This window comes from Micromys minutus (genome assembly GCF_963924665.1).
Source record: "Micromys minutus genome assembly, chromosome: X".
NCBI lineage: Eukaryota > Metazoa > Chordata > Mammalia > Rodentia > Muridae > Micromys > Micromys minutus.
In genome coordinates, this window is record NC_137970.1 from 115,022,110 (window position 1) to 115,039,531 (window position 17,422).

General features: G+C 39.2%; 1 protein-coding gene and 1 pseudogene across 2 annotated transcripts in view; one reads left to right on the top strand and one right to left on the bottom strand.

Moving 5' to 3' along the window:
* MCF2 (MCF.2 cell line derived transforming sequence) overlaps nucleotides 1-17,422 on the bottom strand; it is a gene marked incomplete at its 3' end in the record, with an annotated part of 96,061 nt that overhangs the window by 40,250 nt on the left and 38,389 nt on the right. Inside the window, exons 5-12 of the mRNA XM_080910235.1 lie at nucleotides 12,858-12,977; nucleotides 11,953-12,069; nucleotides 10,379-10,528; nucleotides 7,616-7,749; nucleotides 6,866-6,980; nucleotides 4,883-5,002; nucleotides 2,385-2,576; nucleotides 796-987 (exon numbers count right to left, since the gene is read on the bottom strand). Coding sequence (XP_080766361.1) covers nucleotides 796-987; nucleotides 2,385-2,576; nucleotides 4,883-5,002; nucleotides 6,866-6,980; nucleotides 7,616-7,749; nucleotides 10,379-10,528; nucleotides 11,953-12,069; nucleotides 12,858-12,977 — 1,140 coding nt within the window. The remainder of the gene's footprint in view (nucleotides 1-795; nucleotides 988-2,384; nucleotides 2,577-4,882; nucleotides 5,003-6,865; nucleotides 6,981-7,615; nucleotides 7,750-10,378; nucleotides 10,529-11,952; nucleotides 12,070-12,857; nucleotides 12,978-17,422) is intronic.
* Nucleotides 15,789-17,311, top strand: LOC308415915 (dol-P-Man:Man(7)GlcNAc(2)-PP-Dol alpha-1,6-mannosyltransferase-like; annotated as a pseudogene). The gene is made up of 2 exons: nucleotides 15,789-16,453; nucleotides 17,000-17,311. The product of its transcript is annotated as a dol-P-Man:Man(7)GlcNAc(2)-PP-Dol alpha-1,6-mannosyltransferase-like (transcript).

A 17,422-nucleotide genomic window follows, 5' to 3' on the forward strand; every position in this document is an offset into this window, starting at 1 on the left:
AACCCATATACACAGTAGGACATAGTAGTGTGCTTGCATAATCCCTGGGTCTTGCTGCCTTGCTAGTGTAGCTGACCCAGCAAATACTAGGTCCAATGAGAGATCTTGTCTCAAAATAAAGTAGAAAGAAATAGAAGAAGATACCAGATATGAACCTCTGGTTCTGTAAATCTTGTGCTCACACACACAAGAACAAATACAAACATGTAACAGAAACACAGAAGCAACTTCTTTTAAACACAAAACATAACTAGAGCAAATTTGGTAAAGAAACAGAAAATCGTAGTGTATTCTCTTTATGTAAATATGAAACTAAAGCTCCAGTGTAAACAGACTGAAGGGGTGAAACATATCAAAGATAAAACTAATCCTACCAGTCTACTCCAATTAGGGGCCCTGCTCTGAGGATGCAGAACAAAATATATGTGAAAGCTCAGAACATATTTAAATTACTTAAAAATAATAGTTAGAATGGAGTTAGTAACAGAAAGCCAACCTGGTTTGCACAAGGAGTTCTAAGCCAACCAGGGCTATGCAGTGAAACCTATCTCAAACATCCTAACAATAATAAAATATAATAATACTAATAACAGACTCAAAGATCATAATGAAAGTTTTATTATGTAGCAAACAAATGCCTGTGTATTCTCTGATACATGACAGTGGCACTATTGCCCCACAGTCCCAAAGAGGACTGTGTACGCACACACTAATGTAAAGCTGCCTGGGAGATAGTAAACTCTAACGCCGTGGTGATTAATTTGCTTGTATGTCTTTGAGTAAAATGTCTCTCACCTTGAGTTCAGGAGATAGGAGCACATCAAATTCATATTGAAGGTTTTCGATATCATAATTGATGAAAGGCATGGCCATTTGAAGGAAATTTTCCACATCCTGAAGGGCTTTCTGAGCATCTTCTTTAGTCTGAAACTTATCCATTCCCTGGCTAGCCAGCAGGCATTCCCCTTGGTCACAGCACTGACGTGCCTGATAAGGAAGATCACAAGACTCAAAGCAGCAAACATAAGGATGGATAAAGGGACCATAGGCTTGCAAGTAAAAGAACTGTCCCCTGGTTTTTGATTATTACTTCTTAGTGGAAGGGAAGGGGCTCATTCACATGCCATGGCATCCGTGTGGAGGACAGAGGACAACTTGGCAGGAGTCACTTCTTTCCTTCTACGCATGGGCCTTTCAGGTTAGCCTCTGGTATGAAGCTCATCAGCCTCATCCACTGAACCACCTTGTGGGCTGGAGCGGTCTCACTTCTGTGGATCAGAATTGTTTGCAGAGCCCAGATGTGGTGACACACAATTCTAATCCCAGTACCCAGGAAGCAGGTACAGGTGAATCTCTGTGAGTTTAAAGCCAGCCTGGGTCTACACTGCAAGTTCCTAGCCAGCTAGAGCTACATAGGGAGATTCTGAGTCCATATTTAGAAAAAAGAAAAGAAAAAGAAAAATGCTTTCAGAGCTGTTAATAAATGATATCTGGTGTTGCCCCCAGAAATTCTGATTCAGTAGCTCTGGGCTGCCAGCCAGACATTTATACTGTTAAAGCGCTCCACAGGTATTGCTGATGCAGAGCCAAGGTTGGGAAGCACTGCATTTATTTCCTAACAAGTAATTTCTCCTGCACCAGGAGTTTGGCCATGTTCTCAACACTAACAGTTTAGTTGCGTGCTATTTTCTGCACATCTATAACTGAAATATGAAACTCCTAACAAAATATAAAGTGTGATATCAATGCTTAATGAATGCCAAGGACAAGAAAAAGGCTTTTTTTTTTTTTTTTGAACCAGAGAAAGAAGATTAGCATCCTTACATTCCAATATGATGTTTTCAAGTGGCACTATTGTTTACATTCCCGTGCCATGATTAGACCTGTAGGGTGGCATTTCCATTCACTGACCCACAGGCATAGCAGAATATTTTTCATTTACCAGTTAATTTTTAGTGCTGTACTATGAAATCGGGAAGGAATTTCAGGCTTCTGCGAAATGTCCCCTGGGCTTTTAAGTGCTCTGACTGCAGAATATCAGCGAGTTTCAAAAACAGACTTAAAGTAGACAGGAGGCTATCACCGCCACTGTTCCCACATTGAAAATGGGGGAAAACTGGTACTCAACTGAATCTACCATGGAGAGTGCATAGGGATACAGACTGAAAAATCCATAATCAGGCTCAATCTTTAAGACCTCTTACAAATTTAAATTCAACACTGTAGCCCTAAACCCTTAACCTCTAAGAAGAGGTGAATGGACAACTATGGTAAAAGACAAAACGTGTATAAGACATATACCCAAGAATGTGAAGATTGGAGAACTGAAGAGAAAAAACCAATTATGGCCTTTCTCAGAAATGGATCATTTCCAATCATATTACCTGCTGTAGGAGTCTGTGCATTTTGAAAGTTCTACTCAGCTGGATCCGCTTTGTTCTGATCTCATTCACTAATATATCAGAAAGGTAGCGCAGCTCATTGCACCTCTGGCAGATTAAATCAAGTGCATAGTGGTGGTTCGATGCCAGCTTGTGGCCATGTAGTATCACAATCCGGGCCTTGGCTAGCAGTTCCTGATTTGAAAGAGGAGAGAAAAATCATGACTGTATGATCTCTGCTCATATAACAGATGAGAGAGGAAGAAGGGGAACGGGAGAAGCAAGGGCTAAGAATCATTAAGGAACCCATTTGGCAGGGGATATGCTCACAAAACATGATAGATTTCATTGTCACTTTTCTGCAGTCAACAAAAGAAAACACACACACAAATCTTCACCGATATTGATGAGTTACAGCGGTGACTATCAGAAGCTCACAAATTTCTGAGTATAAAATGAAAGTCAAACTACCTCATTCCACTAAGGATATAAAGACTGCCTTCTAGTGTGCACAGACATAAAACAAAAACACATACAGAACCCAGTGTAAAGGAAACACCAGGCCAATGAAAGCTAATGTGTTTCTATGTCAATCCCAGCCCCCCTTACCTGAGTGCTCCTGACATACCTACAGTGAGTATCGGAAGAAACTCCCAAGGCCTTGCCTTCATTCTCTCAACTACTGACTCCCAGAGAACAGTGAAACACAGCAGGGACATGCATGATGTTTCCCAAAGCAAAATAAAGCAGATTGAGGCCCATCTGAGCCTGTGACTAGCCTGTCTCCCTATTGGAAAACCCACAGTTAAAATAGAGTTGTTTTTTAAATGGGCAAGAGCAGCGTTTCTCAACTTTCCTAATGCTGTGTGTGTCCCTTTAATACAGTACCTCATGTTATGGCAAACCCTGACCACAAAATTAGTTTCATTACTACTTTAGAACTGTAATTTTGCTACTGTTATGACTCATAATGTAAATATTTGATATACAGAATATCTGATACGTGACCTCTGTAAAACAGTCATATGACTCTCAGAATGGTCATGACCCACAGGGTGAAGACCACTATTGTTTTACTTAGCTTGAATTGCCAACTTGACACAGCCTCAACTGAGGATTTTCTAAATCAGATTGACCTCTGGGCATGGTTGTGAAGGATGTCTTGACCCCACTACTCAGCACCATCCCTAGGCAGCTGGTCCTGAGCTGTATAAAACTCTAGCTGAGCACGAGCCAGCAAGGAAGCTAGCAAGCAACATTATCCATGATGTTTTCTTCAGGTTCCTGCCCTGCCCTCCCTTAAAGATGGGCTGTGATCTGAAACCTGAAGCCAAATAAACCTTTCTTCCCCAAAGTGTCCCACTTTTGCTCAGAGTGTTTTGTCACAATAATGGGAAAGAAACTAGGACAATTACCGAACTGAATGCTTCAAATGACAAGTTGTGTGCCATACGTCTTAAATCACATTGGAAAAACAGTATTAAAAACAAACAAAGCGCAAGGCTTCCAAATCAGCACTTTTTTTTTCTACGCTGTCATAGGGAGATGTGGACTGCGATCAAAGTCTGCAAGTCTAATGCTTTTACTGGTTACTGCAGCGCCTGGCCTGCAGGTTTAATTTGCACACATTTGTAGTTCACTCATGAGTGTATTCTCTAAGAACATATCTATAAAAGCAGTGCTTTGCTGTGGTATACAAGACAAAAGAGCAAAGGCAGTTTACTAAGTACGAAGGTCATGAATCTAAGCTTTACAATTAGCAAGAATGCTGACAACTGCTTTTCTTTTGAGCATATGCTATATATTCAGGAGCTATGTTAAACAGTTCCTAGACATTTTTTTAATTGAACAACTTTATTTTCAAAAACAAAGATAAATGTACAGATTTTAAAAGCATTTTTGCATAAAAGTATATGAATACATTTTTGTCAGTACTTGATTTTTTTAAAGGTTTGATAGTATGCATTGAAATCTTACTAGTTACAATGAGCATAAAGTACATGTAAAACAAGACGTAACCTGGAAATAGTCAAAGTTACTACTGTACAAAGTAGGCCATTTTTCCTGCAGGTCAGCCTAAGTAGACCTGTTTATGTGGGCCTATAATTGATTCAACTTCATGTATCATGATAGACATTAAACAGTACATAGTCTTATATTATTCCATAATTTCTAGAAGCCATATACCGTTTTTTGAGACAGGTCTCATGTAAAATAGGCTATTTACTATGTATATATCAGTCTTGATACACATATTTTTCCTAACATCTCCAAGATGATTTATAGTCTCCTTCTTACAGACGCCTTTCAAACAGATCCTATGACTTAAATAGTTTCCTACAGCTCCATGATGCATCTGCAGTGTCTCCATAGGACCCCACTTAAAATGGATTTTAGGCTAATATGCTTGTGTCAATTATATAGTTATGGGAGGTTAAGTATAATAAACATTTATACCAGGTTCTAGCGAAACACAAACAAACACTAAAATGTTCTCTTACCTGAGATTTGTCATCCAAGATCTCTATTTTTTTAAGTCTTTGTTTTACTTGAGCTAAATTCCCAGTTACATCACCCAGTTCTCTTTGTTGACTTAATAAAAATTCAACTTGAGTCACAACCTAGAAGCAAGAAATAAAGGTTTAAAGAGCACTGAATTATTAACCATTCACTTTTTGTAATGGTGGCATGAAATAAGAAATAATATTTAATGAGAATGCCAATATGAGAAAATTACACACATAAAATATGTTCAGCTATTCTATTCACATAAATAAATATAATCTGTTAAAATGTAGCCTTGCACATATCCATGCACACATGATTTACATAAGGTCACTGTGTACATGTGTAGTCATATATATGCACATACTTGCAAAAATGTATATCGGTGCACATATACATATTTGTATAGGTGTGCATGTTTCCCCCATCTATGTATGTAGTAACTAGAAATAAGAAACTCCAGCAGTAACAAGTGCACCTTACACCCATAGCTTCATCTTTGATACCATTTCCCATAAAAAGTAATCAAGGTTCCTCAGGAAAATGTCTGCTTCCAAGACTAAGACAGAACACATACAAGATGAGCTTGAATTACCTCTTCACATGAAAAAGGGAGGAGGTAATTTTTTTTAATCTTGACAAATATCACCAGAATAGAATAGCCAGTTTGAAATATCAAAAAAGTTCAGAAAAGCATCAGAAGACAAAGGCTGCAGAGCTGGCTCGGAGATTGACACAGGCACGTGCACCGGCTTACATGCCCCCACATATACAATTGCACAGTTTTAAAACAAACAGAACAAATATTTTTAGTCTGGGGTGGTATCTCATACCTTTAATGCCAGTAACTCAAGAGGCAAAAGTGGGGAGATCTCTATGAGTTTTAATGTAGCCTGGTCTATATTGTAAGTTCCAGGCCAGCCAAGGCTCTGAGTAAGAGCTTGTCTCAAAACAAAGAACAAATAGAGATATAGAGATGGCTAAACAGTAAGAATGCTCACTGCTCACGCAGGGGACCTGGCTTTGATCCACAGCACCCATTCGGGTCACTACTCATGCCACCTACAACTGCTACTTCAGGGGATACAACAATTTCTGGTCTCCACAGGCACATACACAAATGTGCTGTAGATAAGTTTCTGTAGGCACACACATACATACACACACATACATGAATGAATGAATGAATGAATGAATAAGTAAATAACCTTTTAAAACAAATTTAAAAAAAAAAAAAAAGAAGAGCAATGAAATATGGGGCAATAGCTCAGCCACTAAATGTGCTTCTCACACAGGCATGATGACCTAAATTCAATACTCTGAACCGATATTTTTAAAAGTCTGGCATGGTGCTGTGTGCGTATAATCCCAATGTAGAAAAAGAGGTGGAACTCTGCCCAGCCAGCCAATGAGAAACCCTGTCTCAAAAAAACAGATGAGCGTTTTTTTATGATCTGTGTGTGTTTGTGTGTTTGTGTGTGTGTTGTTTTTTAAGGACATTACTGGGTTAATTGATAGAATAATGATGGCAGGTAATATAAAGGTCGTGTACTGTCATTGAGTGCACTGATTTTGATAACTTAACAATGATTCTGTAAAACAATGTTGTTACTATAAGAAGAAAGTAAAATGTTTAGAAGAAAATAGCCATACCTATGGTGTGTGGTATGGAAAAAAAATCAATGGATATTGCTTACTTGGAAAACTATGTCATAGCCTGAAAGCACTTCATATTAAAAATAAGTTCAAAGAATGAACATGAAGATAAAGACTCTGTTCTTGTCATACAAAATGACAGGTCAGTGTTTTGACAGTGGAAGAAGTGAAGGCTTAGAAGCTGGCAGAGATTTTCTTTGTTCCACTTCAAGGAACTTGTCTCCTATACTCTCCTTGAGCTGACAACTGGCGTCTTGTAAGACTGCCTTTCTAACACTCATGAGGATGGGCCTCCATCACAAAGAAAGGCTGCTTTAACTGACCTCTTGAAAGTCTTGCTCAAACCTCCACAGTTGCAGATATTGCTCCATTTTCAGCTGATGCTTTTCCCAAAATCCATCAAAAGCAGTTTCCATATCATGCACCTGAGCCAGCAACCTTGATAAAGAGAAGCCAAAGAATTCCTTAGAAATAACAACTTATGGATGCAAGTATAGAGCTAAGCCTAGGCTGCTAATTAAGAATTAAGACATGCCCAACCAACATGATGTACTGTCCTGTCATGGGCCCAAAGTGACATGGTCAAGTGAGCAAAGACTGAGATCTCTGAAAGGGCAAGCCAAAATAAACATGCCCTCCATAGGAACGAGAAAGGAAAAAAAATTATAAATTATAGGCAAAGAACAGACAAGGTAGCACACGCCTTTAATCTAGTAGTAATGATGCAAAGGAATGCAGATCTCTGTAGGTTTAAGTCTAGCCCAATTTATATCGAGTCCCAGGCCAGCTAGAGCTACATAGTAAGATCCTTTCTCAGAAACAGGAAAAAAAAGGAATCATAAGCAAAAATAGTCTATGACACTATGACACTTGGCTCGGGCAAAGAAAAATCAATGCCTGGGGAACTTAATTCTGCAAGTGAACTACTGTCTGCAGACTAACCCAGAAAAGAAGTTCCCAGACTTCCAGAGGTCCAGAAATACTTTCATACATAACAGCAACAAACGATGTAAAACTCCCAGTTTGAAAATATAAGTAACTTTGAAAGGAAGGGAGAAGAAGGGGGTGCTTACTTTTTAATAGTTTGCCAGTCACCATTTATGTGCTGGGGACATTCAAGACTTGAACTGAGAGTTTCTTCTGTGTTAGGCACTTGCAGGTTCATAAGCAGAACTTTTCCTTCTTTGGTTACAGAAGTTAAGTCATTCTATACAAAAGTACAACAGGATGTGTCAGTCAGTTGTTCGTAATTGAACATGAACGACTTGAAGAGAAGAGATATACAGATATGGAAGATGTATGGCCCAGGAGACAGAAGCAATTTCTAGCCCAGCGTTTGCTTTCACAGTATTTCAGGATCACAGAATCTGCAAGTGTGACACTCTGAAGCCAGGGAGGTGGCTGTGATGGTAAAAGTGCTTACCTTTGAAGCATGGAAACCTGAGCTTGACATCCAAAATGCACATTTTTTAAAAGCCAGGTATAATGGTGGACATTTATAATATCTGTGCCACGGAAGTAGATCTATGCAGATCCCTGGGGCTCACTAGTCAGCCAGCAGAGCCTGCTTGGTTCCAGGACAACTCTGTCTCAAAAAACAAGGTGGGAAGCTGGAAAGATGGCTCAGTGGTTAAGAGCACTGGCTACTCTTCCAGATCACCGAACAACCACATACATGGTGGCTCACAGCTGTCTATAATTCCAGTCGCAGGGGATCTGACACACTCTTATAGTCTCTACGGTCAGTGAATGAATATAGTGCCTAGATAGGCAAGGAAAACATTCATATATGTTAAAAATAATAAAATAAAATAAACAAATTAAAAACAAGGCGGATGGATGGGGAAGAAAAGCACCTTCTGGCTTCCCCTCAAGCACAGAATGTAAACACAGACATAAATGGGAGGCTCAAAGAAGCTCCTGTCTTATAAACAAGGATCGGTGTAGAATAGGCTAGCCTAAAACTCACTGTGTATCTGAGCACCCATTATATATCATTCTTGATAGACATTTTTTCTAACATCTCCAAAACTATTTACAGTCTCACTTCTACACATGACCTGCAAGCAGATACTACAACTTAGTTTCCTACAGCAATGTAATGGTGAAATAGATGTTAGAGACACTGTTCTAACCAATCTTGCTCTATTTTGATATTATTATGTACTCAGATGAAACCATATTAACACAGTAATAACTACAATATCAGAAAGCATGAAGTTACAAGGTAGACTTAATGCATAGTCAGAAAGAATCACATACTTTTCTTTTGCTTTTTTTTCTGGTATTTTAAGACAGGGTTTTTCTATGTAGCCCTGGCTATTCTGGAATTCATTCTAGTTTTTTGTGGCCTAGGCTGATTGTTAACTCACAACTGTAGCTGCCCTTGAACCTTTGACTTTCATGTTTTTTAACACTTACAAGCATGTTCCACCACCAATAACTTGGCTTACATGGCTAGTTTGTTTGTAGCTATAGGGATGATGTAGTGAGAAATATACTCAAAGGATCCTAATGTCTCTGTCTCACAAGTACTGGGATTAAAGGTGTGTGTCACCACCACCCAGCTCATGTACCTTTCTTAGTAATCATTAATTATTACCAATTACATCCTGCCTTAAGTCTCATTTTATCTCGCACAGTGTTTAACTAACACCATGAAGCATATGCTTTGGAAGTAGTCTATAAACATACACTTCTTCAGATAGCTACACAACCCAAGATTTCAGTCAGAAGGTCCAAAGTGCTTACAAAGTTAGGAGTAGATATTTGTAATCAAAAATAGGCAGTGTGGCAATGGCATGTAATTAGCATGTGTGAGGCTCTAAGTTTAATTCCCAGCACCAAGAAAACTAGAATACTTTTAAAATAAAACTAATATTAATGAAGCACCAAATATGTGCTAAAAACCTATTACATGTAATATATATGTATATATGTATATATCACTACATCATTCCTACAGCTGCACACAAATGGGTCATGCAAACTAAATCATTGATGGTAGAACATGTTTGCAACTGGTCATGAAAATCAAGAGTTCAATGACAGCTACAGTTGTGAGTTAACAATCAGCCTAGGTTACAAGAAACCCTGTCACACACAACTACCACAACAATAGTCATAATCTACCACCACAACCACCACCACCATCGTCATAGATTATGATGCAAACATTTGGCTTCTTACATTTTAATTAAAACATAGCACCCTATACAGAACTCAGACAGAACAAAAGCAGTTCCACAGGGTACTAGGTAGATGCCTGTACAGAAGCACACTTGCTTCTCTTGCAGAAAACCCAAGTTTGGTTCTTAGCACCCACACGGCAATTAATGATCACCTATACCTCAGTTCCAGGGGATCTGATGCCCCTGTGGTTTCTTCAGGCACAAGGCACACATATGTGGTACAGACATACATATGGGCAAAACATCCATATTTATAAGGTAAAAATAAAAGAAAAATATTTTCAATGTATCTTCCATTTTTTCCTATGTAAAAAATCAACATGAAATGTACACTTCAAACGTCTTTTTGGAACAACCAAGACCATGTGGCAGGGTGTGATGTTATATACCTGAAAGTCAAGAACGTGAGAGGTTGAGGGTAAAGGATTCAAAGTTTGATATCATCCTGGGCTACCTAGTATCTTTCAGGTCATCCTACGCTACACGGTGAGAACCTAGTTCACAAAGAACCACAGCTTAGTGACAGAGTATTTGCCTAATATTCAGGAAGGAGGTCCTGGGTTCCCTTCCTAAAAAAAAAAAAAACAGAAAAGAAAAAGAAAAGGAAAGGAAAGAAAAGAAAAAGAAAGGAAAAGGCATACATACCTTCAACAGATGATACCTTTCAGCACGACCTGCCAGAATCTTTTGTATTGAAGGGATATCATCTGGTAGCTCTGTTTCAGCTAGTTCTGTTCCAAAGGACTGTAACATCTGAGCCATTTCTTTCACTGTGACAGCAAACTTCTCTATTGCCTGTAAAAAGCCAGAGGATCTTTGATGGAAACTCTGACAACATATCAAAATTTGGATCAGTAATTTGGATTGTTCTCTACATATGTATAAATAACAAACGTGTACACTATGAACTCCTCTAAGAAAAGTTGGCACTACCTCTGACAATTAATAATAACTCTACATCTAAGCTCCTAAGAGACTAAAAATCAGCTTCAAAAATCCTTGGAATGTACATTTCCACATTTCTGGGCCTGTTCTTTGAACACTCATGCAAACTATATCTAAATGGTGCCATGTGCTGAGTAATTTTCTAAAGGGCCATAAACATCAGTGTCTTTCTTACTTTCTCAAACTCAGCACTTAGCCAGACTGCTTCATAAGAAGCTCACTTCTAAAGAGACATGAGAACAGTGAAGTAACTCGATATTTATTAGCGTTTGTGATCAGCACTCCACAAAGCATATGATCTAAGGAACTGGAGAGCAAGTTGTCACAACAATTCATTGCAGGTACTGCCAAAGATCTGAAACTGTTATCCCAAAGGTGCGATTGCCCTAAAATGGCAAGGATGGCTGCACTATTTTGTTTCCAAAATAAATCCACCACAGGAAGATGGAGGGGAAACCCAGACACAATATAAACCATCTGTTAGGCGTGTGTCTCAAAAATATTTGCTCATTCGTTTAGACTTTGTAGACTATTTAGGTCAAGACACTGCTCGATCTAACAGTTAACCTTCATGCAAACACCTAAATTGCTGAATGAGCCTGCCAAATACAAAGTTTACATAAAGATTAGGAAATGTGACCCTGATTTAGTGATCATCATTATCTTCTTCAGAGGAGTTCTCAGATCATGTAATTGAAAGTCAAGACACATCATAGGCTTTATTCTACCTGAGAGGCCACAGCCCTTAACTCTTTGGAAATCTCTAAAACAGGATACTGTCTAATTTAATAGCTGTGGGAGCATCACACATCTAGGCTGAAATGAATATACTTATATTTTCTAAGCATCTCCCATGTACCAGGCAAACTTTTCTACTCATTTTCTCATTGAAGCTTCATGAGATCTTTACGATATAATATACTACAGTACATTTTGTAGTTAAAAACAGACTTGGCGAGATGGTCTATATTGTCTAAGATCCAAGACATAACTCAGCAGTGCCAGAATTTGAACCCAAACCCTTTGTATCTGTGTTACTGCATGATGAAAGGAAGGGATGGGCAGAAAATCCCTTCTTTTTCACTTGGCTTCTCCTTCAATTCTTATCCTTAGTGAGTCTTTATCACTTCTAGATATTTCTTATAGCAGAAAATAAATGTTGAATGATATATGCATTTGAAAAGTTGGACACCCAAAATCCTCTTTTCCCAAGTAGGAAAAAAATTCTAGATAGAATGAAGGATAGGCTCTACAGTAAGGGCAGAAGCACATACATTTCTGAAGATGATCCATTCACTGTGGCAGTACTGCAAGGTGCCGCCTAACTCAGGGGTTAACTGCTTGTCATCAATGTATGTCAGCAAATCACTAACTGAGCTCAGCATAACAACCTATGTGAATAAGCAAGAAAGACACTGTTAACTGTCCTTCATGACAGCCCTCCATCAAACTGCAAAATGAATTTCAGTAAACACTTAGCAGAACATTATCTGGTATAAACACTTCAAACGTTCTGTCCTATGCACGCCCCCACACCTGGAGACATTAACCTTCTTCAGAAAACAAGGTTTTATTTACAAAACATCTCTGCCAACCAAAATTAACTTCTACAGAAACCAAAACGCCTAATTCTTCTTTGTCAAAAGTTTCATTACTAATGAACAATCTTGCACTCACATATACGTGCGCACACACATATGCATGCACACAAACACACATAATTTCGGTGCTCAGAACAAAGTGAAAAGAACTTTGTGCCGTAAGTTATGATTCATGAAGTAAGTTAAATGTTATGAGCACTCTATTTTAAACAATAAAAACATATAAAGATATCTTTTCAAAATAAAGACCACAGTGCTCTGAGCTAGCTTTTCAGATACACAGATCATGGCATTTCAGACACACAAGCCACACAAATATTTAACTGAAAATAAAAATTCCTAATCATACATATATGCACACACATATACCACATAGCAAATATTTTTAAGAGGAATTACTTTGTCATAAGTCACCTGAACTAACTCTGTATAACAGTAGAAACAGATTGCTATAAGGACATTTCAGAATTAAATTTTTGAGAGACAAATTTTAAATGTTACATAGACACATATAAAACAGTATAAGATACAGAAAACATAAGCATTAGAAGGACAAAAGATTCAAGCAATAATCTTACTGGTAATTTCAGCATAAAATCCTCCTGGCTAAACCGAAATCCAATGTCGGTGAAAGTCCGCTGAAGAAAACCGGTAGGACGTAAAACCAGGACTAAGTGCAAGTTCCCAGGGAAAGAGGCCTGGAGCAAGAAATAAGAGAGTGAGCGGTACACAAACTCCCAACTGAGCACAAATCAGAAAACATGTCATTGCAGGAGGCAAACTTTCAAGTCATAAAAGTCAGGAAGAGGTCGACATGTTTAAATGATGCTGATAATGTCTAAAAACATGAAAACGGAAATAAAAATAACAGGGTTATCAGGCCAGATCCTTATAATGTTCCCAGTATGGAATTTTCTCACAGGACACAGCAGGTCCTAAGCTGCAAGGAATTAAACTCTAAAGCCTTATCTTCAAGCTAGTTTTGTTTTTAATGTTTTCTTTATTTTTAATAATATATATATTACACACACACACACACACACACACATATATATAAGTGTGTAATAATCAAATCAAGTTAATTAGCATTGCCTTTACCTTAAATATCAGAATTACTGTGTTTAGAACTTTAAAACTCTTCTAGTTATCTTGTAATTACAAAGTGTAAATTAACACTGCCTTTTAGGACCCAAAACTACTTCCTCCTTTAACTATACACTGCTTGGTACCTGTTATCCAACCTCACTGTATGTCCCTTTCCCCTCTCCCTCTGCCTTCCCTTTCCTATACAAAAAGACTCCTAGTCTACATTCTACTTCAATAAGATTAAGTTTTGTAGCTTCTATCAAATGACTGCAAAATAAAATTGTCTCTCTTTCTATGTCTGGCTGATTCTACTCAATAAGGTTTCCATCTCCAATTCCATCCATGTTACCAAAAAACAATGGATGGTGTGTCACTGTTTTACTGTGTTTAAACATTTTATCTTTTCATCAATGAATCATTATCTTGCATGGTTTCACACACTGCCTGTTGTTGATAGCATTGCAATCAACATGGATATATAGGTATTCCTTTGATATATGTATGTAAATTTCTTTGGATATACCATAAGAGGGATTGTTGGCTTGAACTCTAATTATATGGTCAAAATTTTGTGAAGAAACTTTTCCAATAATGACTGTATTGATTCACACTCCTACTATGTAAAGGGGGTTCGTCCTGTCTTTATCTTTCTCAGCATGCTGGTTTTGGTCTTTTGCATATTAGCCATTCTAGCCTAGTGATGTTGATGTGAATGGCTCTGATTAGTGATGCTGAGCATGTTTATATGGCCTGTTGGAGATTTGTATAACTTCTTTTAAGAAGTGCCATTCAGATCATTTGCCCATCTTTAATTAGATTTGGCTTTTGAGGAGAATTTTATTTTCTTTTGCTATTGAGTTTTTTTTTTTTTTTTTAATAATCTAGATTAACCCCTCAGTGGACAGTTTACAAATATTATTCTCATTTGTATCATAGAAGAAATTTACTTTTGAATAGGCTCACCCTTTCTAGTTCTTTCTGAACTCTGGCTGGCTGTTTCAACTCGGTTGTTCTTGCTGAAACTCCTCTTCAAGCTGATTTTTCAATTTGACCTCTATCTGCCTTTCACTGAATTGCTTTGCTTGACCTCAAACTCTGGCAATGTGTTCTAATCTTCTGGTTCCTTCTTATTCTCTGGCTTGGACTGCCTCTTCTGTATGAGTTGAACTGCATGAACTCTCGCATGAACTCAATTCCACTGCACTGAACTTACTTCACTGACTCCCTACTGACTAACCAAACTGACTGAACCACCTTCATTCCCCTGGAACTGCTCTTAAATAACCTTTTCTCCTGAGGGATGGGTGTATTGTTTCTCTGATTCATTTTGTCATTTTTTTCTCTGATCCATCACTTTGTCTGCCCCTCCATTAGAGGTAATTGTTTCCAATTAAGGTGTATATTAAAGAATTCCAGCCACAAAGATTAAAGGTGTATACTAAGGGCATGTTAGTATTCCAGCTGGATCACTCAGACCTTGGATATGATCAGAGCAGCTATGTTGCTGGATTACAATTCCTCTACACTGTAGGTTATCCATTCATTATGTTCATTGTTTCCTGTAATGTACAAAAGTTCTTTTCATTGATTTAATACTGGCTGCCTATTTATACTTTTAGGTCTGTACTTTTAGGTATATATTTTTCAATGATACTAATTCATTCAAGATCTCTTGCTGGGCTAGAGAGGTGGCTCAGCAGTTAAGAGCACTGACTGCTCTTCCAGGAGTCCTGAGTTCAATTCCCAGCAACCACATAGTGGCTCACAACCATCTGTAATGGGATCTGATGATCTCTTCTGGTGTGTCTGAAGACAGCTACAGTGAACTTATAAAATAAATAAATCAAAAACAAACTATCCTATAATGTCTGCTAACATTAATAGTTTTATAGTTTCGGGTTTTTGTATTTGTGTTCATGATACAATATGAGTTAAATTTTTACAGTGAACGATAGGAAATTAGCTTCATTAGTATATTACATTCCAATACCATTTATTATGTTCTCTTGTATCTTTTTTGTTGAAGATCAGTTGACAATAAATTTCTGAGTTCTGTTCCATTCCATTGGTTTATGTATTTGCTTTTATATTGTGGATTTGCTGAATTTAAAGCCAAGTTGCTTTTATTTCTTGTATAAATGAAAACAGATAGTGGGCCAGCCAAATGGCTCAGCAGGTAAAGAAACTTACTACGCAAGGCTGGTGACCTAAGGTCAATCCCCAAAACCCACAAAAACTGACTCCACAATGTTGTCAGCAGTCCCCTCCACACATAATATTCACACACACACACACACACACACACACACACACACACACACACAAACCATAATAACAGTAAATTCTAAAAGAATTTTTAGGTATGCCTAGTTCTGAGGGGTCAGGCTGAGAGCAGAAAAGGTACATGAAGTTTAGAGTTCTACATGGCTGGCAAGAAGTCATCACGCAGGCAGTCACTGCTGTTTCTGGGGCTGTTGGTCACTGTAGCTGCCTTTCACCTTATTGCGTGTCCCTACACCAAGGTAGAAGAGAGCTTCAACCTACAGGCTACACATGACCTTCTGTACCACCGGCTGCATATTGACAAGTGTGACCACCATGAGTTTCCTGGAGTTGTCCCCAGGACGTTCCTTGGGGCACTGTTGATGGCGGTGTTCTCCAGCCCTTGTGGTTTATGTGTTCTCACTGTTGGAAGTATCCAGATTTTATTCTCAGCTGATAGTCAGGAGTCCTTGGGCTTGGTGTGAGTTTTTTAGACTCTTGATAGTATAGAAGGAAGTAAGATAGCAGTTCGGGGCCACGGTGGCTGTCATGTTCTGCTGGATATCAGCCACACAGTTTCATCTTGTGTTCTACTGTACGAGGACACGGCCCCAACATGCTGGCCCAGGCTGCGGTTCTCCCAGCCCTCACAGCCTAGCTGCAGCGTACATGGACCTGCTTTGTCTGGCTCTCAGCCTTTGTCATTATTGGCTTCAGGGCTGAGCTGGCCATGCCACTGGGCATTCTGCTGCTGCTGACCTTGTTCCGAAGAAGAATGTCTCTGGCCAGATTGCTCCGGCATGCCATCCCAGTAGGGATTCTCTGTCTAGGGCTAACGGTTGCTGTGGACTCCTATTTCTAGCGATACCTTGTATGGCCAGGCTTGGTGCTTTGACACAACACTGTTCTGAACAAAAGTTCCAACTGGGGTACAGTGACTCAATCTCTGACAAATCTGTGCCTCCTTAACCCCAACCTGAAGGAAGACCTTCCTAGTCCTGTGGTGTTTCTACTCAGCCTTGCCTGGAGGCCTGGGCTGCAGCCTTTTCTTCATACCCCTGGGTAAAGTGCACAGGAAGACCTATGCATTGACCCTGCCAAGCTTGGGATTTTTGGCTTTATACTCACTACTCCCACAAAAGGAACTATAGTTCTCATCATCTATACCTTCCCTGTCCCCAACATCATGGCTGCCAGAAGCTGGACCTGTGTCCTGAATAAAAAGTCTTTGCTATACAAAGTGAGAGCTCTGCTGGTGATGGGACATATCACGATCAACGTGGCATAAAAAGCCATATCCCTCTATGTGTCCTGTTTCAACCATTCCGGTGGGGTTGCAATGAAATGGCTACATGAGCTGGTGCCACCTCAGACAGAAGTCCTTCTACACGTTGACATGGCTTCTGCCCAGACAGGTGTGTCACGGTTGCTACAGGTCAACAATGACTTGAGGTATGACAAGAGCGAAGATGTACAGCTGGGAACTGTGGGCATGCTGGACTACACCCACATCCTCATGGAGGCAGTGCCTGGGCACCTGGCTCTCTACAAGGACATGCATCAGGTCCTGGCCAGGATCGAGGGCACTACAGGTGTGAGCCTGAATCTAATGAAACTGCCACCCATTGATGTCAACCTGCAAACAAAGCTGGTACTTCTAGAGTGGCTGCTTAGGCCAGCCTGAGAGGACAGGAGATCTCCAAGAGCATCAAGTGTGGTCATCTTCTAACTCAGTAAAGACAATTCAAAAACCAGCAAAGACCAGGGACCACCAGTACGCCCCCGGGGTTGGCCT